The sequence below is a fragment of the Silene latifolia genome, chromosome 6, assembly GCF_048544455.1.
Source record: "Silene latifolia isolate original U9 population chromosome 6, ASM4854445v1, whole genome shotgun sequence".
NCBI lineage: Eukaryota > Viridiplantae > Streptophyta > Magnoliopsida > Caryophyllales > Caryophyllaceae > Silene > Silene latifolia.
In genome coordinates this window covers 88,121,338-88,124,440 of record NC_133531.1, presented here as the reverse complement: position 1 = coordinate 88,124,440, position 3,103 = coordinate 88,121,338, and the positions used below count along the sequence as shown (strand labels likewise).

The 3,103-nt window shown below is 37.7% G+C and overlaps 1 protein-coding gene across 1 annotated transcript; it reads right to left on the bottom strand.

Annotated features, from left to right (window-relative positions):
- Positions 1-1,028: 1,028 nt before the first annotated feature.
- On the bottom strand, positions 1,029-2,278 carry LOC141586971 (abscisic acid receptor PYL4-like). The gene has a single exon (XM_074408379.1). The coding sequence runs from the start codon at positions 2,184-2,186 to the stop codon at positions 1,482-1,484; it is 705 nt and encodes a 234-aa protein (XP_074264480.1). The 5' UTR covers positions 2,187-2,278; the 3' UTR covers positions 1,029-1,481.
- Positions 2,279-3,103: the final 825 nt, after the last annotated feature.

Below are 3,103 nucleotides of genomic sequence, written 5' to 3'. Positions count from 1 at the left end.
CGTATTTAATCCTAACATATATGTGTAATTATGACAATGATTTTAGAGTGTATTTTCCAGAGGTTTTAATCTTAGGCGGGAAAAAACGTAAAGGTACCTATTCATTTAGTGAATCACAAAAACTCCTAGGAGAGACGTCTCAATAACCTCTCACATAATGGATTAATGGGCGAGGACCCACTGGATTTTTTTTTTTCCTCTTATGTCTCCTACTAAATTAGTGGGAGACGCTATCTCATCATAAGACTTCTTTGTGAGTGAATAGGGGATGTTTGATATAATGTCAAAATTGTTAGTACATACTACCTCTGTTCCAGTCATTTGTTGTCCTTTTTCATTTTGGGGTGTCTCAATCATTTGTTGTCCTTTTTATTTTACGAATGAATTTGATGAGTAATTTGATCATTCACACTCAATTTATTTCACTTGTCATTTAGTAATTGACCCCCTCCCTTTTCCTTGGTCTTTGTGCCAAAATCAAAGGAAAACAAATGATCGGGACGAAGGGAGTATATATTTATTATGGTTATAAACTTTAAAAAACCAATTTGAGACATTACATTACAAAAATCTACAATTTGAGCGTTATTTCGGAGAAGTAAAAATAAATAGGAAAATTAATACTCTTTTTTATTCACCATTTTCTTCTCTATTTCCTAAAACATATTATTTAGTTTTTTTGGCACTATTCATGGTAGTAAAAAATCTTTGATATTATTCTTAATTTATAAGACAAAATATAGTCATGTGAGATCTTGTTTGATTTATCGTTATGAATGTTATAAGAATATCAAATTTTTATATTTTTTTAATAATGTGGAACTAAAGATATTCACGTTGCAAAACGTGTCTCGATAAGTGTGATAAAGTAAGTTGGTTTGGATGAGAGCAAGTATATCTCAATGAACGCAAGCGTTGCTCAAATGAAAGAGTAATAAACATAACAATAAGAGTCATTGCTTAAGACGGATAGTCCCTATGTTAAATGAGAATTTGTGAACATAATTTCAAACGGAGAAATTGAGAGGCGATTCCAAATTAAAGATGACATTTTGTGATAAACTTGATCATCATACATTCATACTGCAAAAGCTGAGGGAAGATGTAGGAGTAAAATTGAAGAGTGTAGTACAATAGAATTCAATGTTAACAAAATGTACGGAGTCCTACACAAGAAAAAGACCCAAATATCCTCCATTCTTCCCCTTTGCCTTGGACAGCAAGTAAAACTACCTGGAACTTGGCCTAACCGAAACAAAGGGCACTGTGTGCAAGCTGTAACAACCTTCTAAACGACACCATACCATCGAAGAACACATCTTCTGTCCCATTTTTTGTGTCTTATTTTGTGTTCTATTACCTTCCCTTTTAACCCAATCAATCGGTATAGCTGATGACGCTCCACAAAACGAAACACGAAATCATGGAACATGCAATCTGCACCCATCAAAGAACAAAAGACGATAGCGAAGAGAAAGACTTTAAGCTGATTGTGAGTTGTTGTTGTTGTTGTTATTCTGACTATCTCCTTTCTCTCTTCTGACTAAATTCTCGGCGATCTGAGCCAACGATTGAAGATTACACCTAACGATAGTATCAACAAACACACACGTTTCCTCCTTTGTGTTACCCACCGGCGTATCAACAACATACGACTCAACAACAATAGTCTTCTCCTCATCGCCCCCGCACCCAGCCGCAGCGGAGTGGAGGGACGTCACCGAACGATAGTTAGACAGACGGTGGTCACCCCCGACAACAGAAAACGAAATCACGCATCGATGGTCATCCAAGATCTCCAGTCTCTCATCGGAAATCGCGGCAGGAAGACCGGAAACAACCCTGACGCGGCGGAGAGTGCCGACGTCACCGTCTCCGGAGATGACGTCACAGCTGCGTACGAAATGCTTGTAAACCTGAGGAGCATCGAACCGGCGAACGACGGACCAAACGGTCTGGACCGGGGCTTGGATCTCTTGAACCACGGCGGAACAGCACTGGTTTGGACCAACTGGTTGGGTGTGGTATCGAACGACGTCGTCTGGAATGTCAAAGTTGTCTACGGGGGTTGTTGTGGTCTGGATGGTGGGTTGTCGGGTGGTGCGGCGGTGGGAGATGTGAGCGTCGGTGAGTGTTGTGGTTTGATGGTTGTTTATTCGGTGGAGTAAAACCGATGACTTTGGCATTTTTTTAATTGTTTTTTTTTAAAGGAAATTTTGGAGAAAGGAAAAGGGAATTTTAAAGGGGGGAAGTGGAGTAAATGCGTAAGCGTAATTGTGGGTATGAGGGGATGTATATATAGCAGGAGAGAGTGAAGATGGTGGCTGATTTTTTTGAGGGTTGTCAACTTGTCAAGTGGGGCATTTGATTAGGAAATTTACAAAGTAGTAGTGGGCCATTATGGATAGAGATAAGGAACGCAAAAACAGGTAATTCTTCCTACAGCTCGTCTTGTTATAGATAGATATATCTGTCTATAGTTAAAAGTGGTGATATTTTTGACCCATCACCTTACTTGTTGTTTGTCCTACTAGAAATGTGGTATTATATTTGGTCCGTTTTTTGTTATAGACGGATATGTGCCGTCTATAATAAGATTTTGTGTTCTTCCTATTCTTTTTTCTTCATTTTCTCTCTAATATAGTCTTATTTAGTTATTTTAATATATTTTCTCATCATTCATTAAAACTAAATCTCGATCGTTCGAAAATAATGGAGGTCCATTTCTTGTTAAGCAATGACTATGTAACACATACACTCCTCTTAATCAAGCGTCCCGTGTCAGACATCGTGTCGACAAGACACTCGTCGGACACATGTCTAAACGTGTCGAACACCTATAAAGTTGTGTTTAACTTTCTTCATTTATTTGGACATGTGTCCATGATATTTGGACACATCTCGAATATGTGTCAATGGTATTTGAACACATTTGAGACTCTCCTTGAAACGAAATCAAATTGAATTTAAGTTGAATAATGTGCGTTGTATATAATCTTACGTTTATAACTATAAAATATTTATTTAATTAAATTTAAGTAACGTGTCTCGAGTTTTAAATTACACGGGCTAACGTATCACGTGTTTGTATCGTATCTGTATC

What these genes read in the sequence shown, in the direction of transcription:
- LOC141586971 (XM_074408379.1), bottom strand. Translation starts at nt 2,186, where the DNA reads ATGCCAAAGTCATCGGTTTTACTCCACCGAATAAACAACCATCAAACC.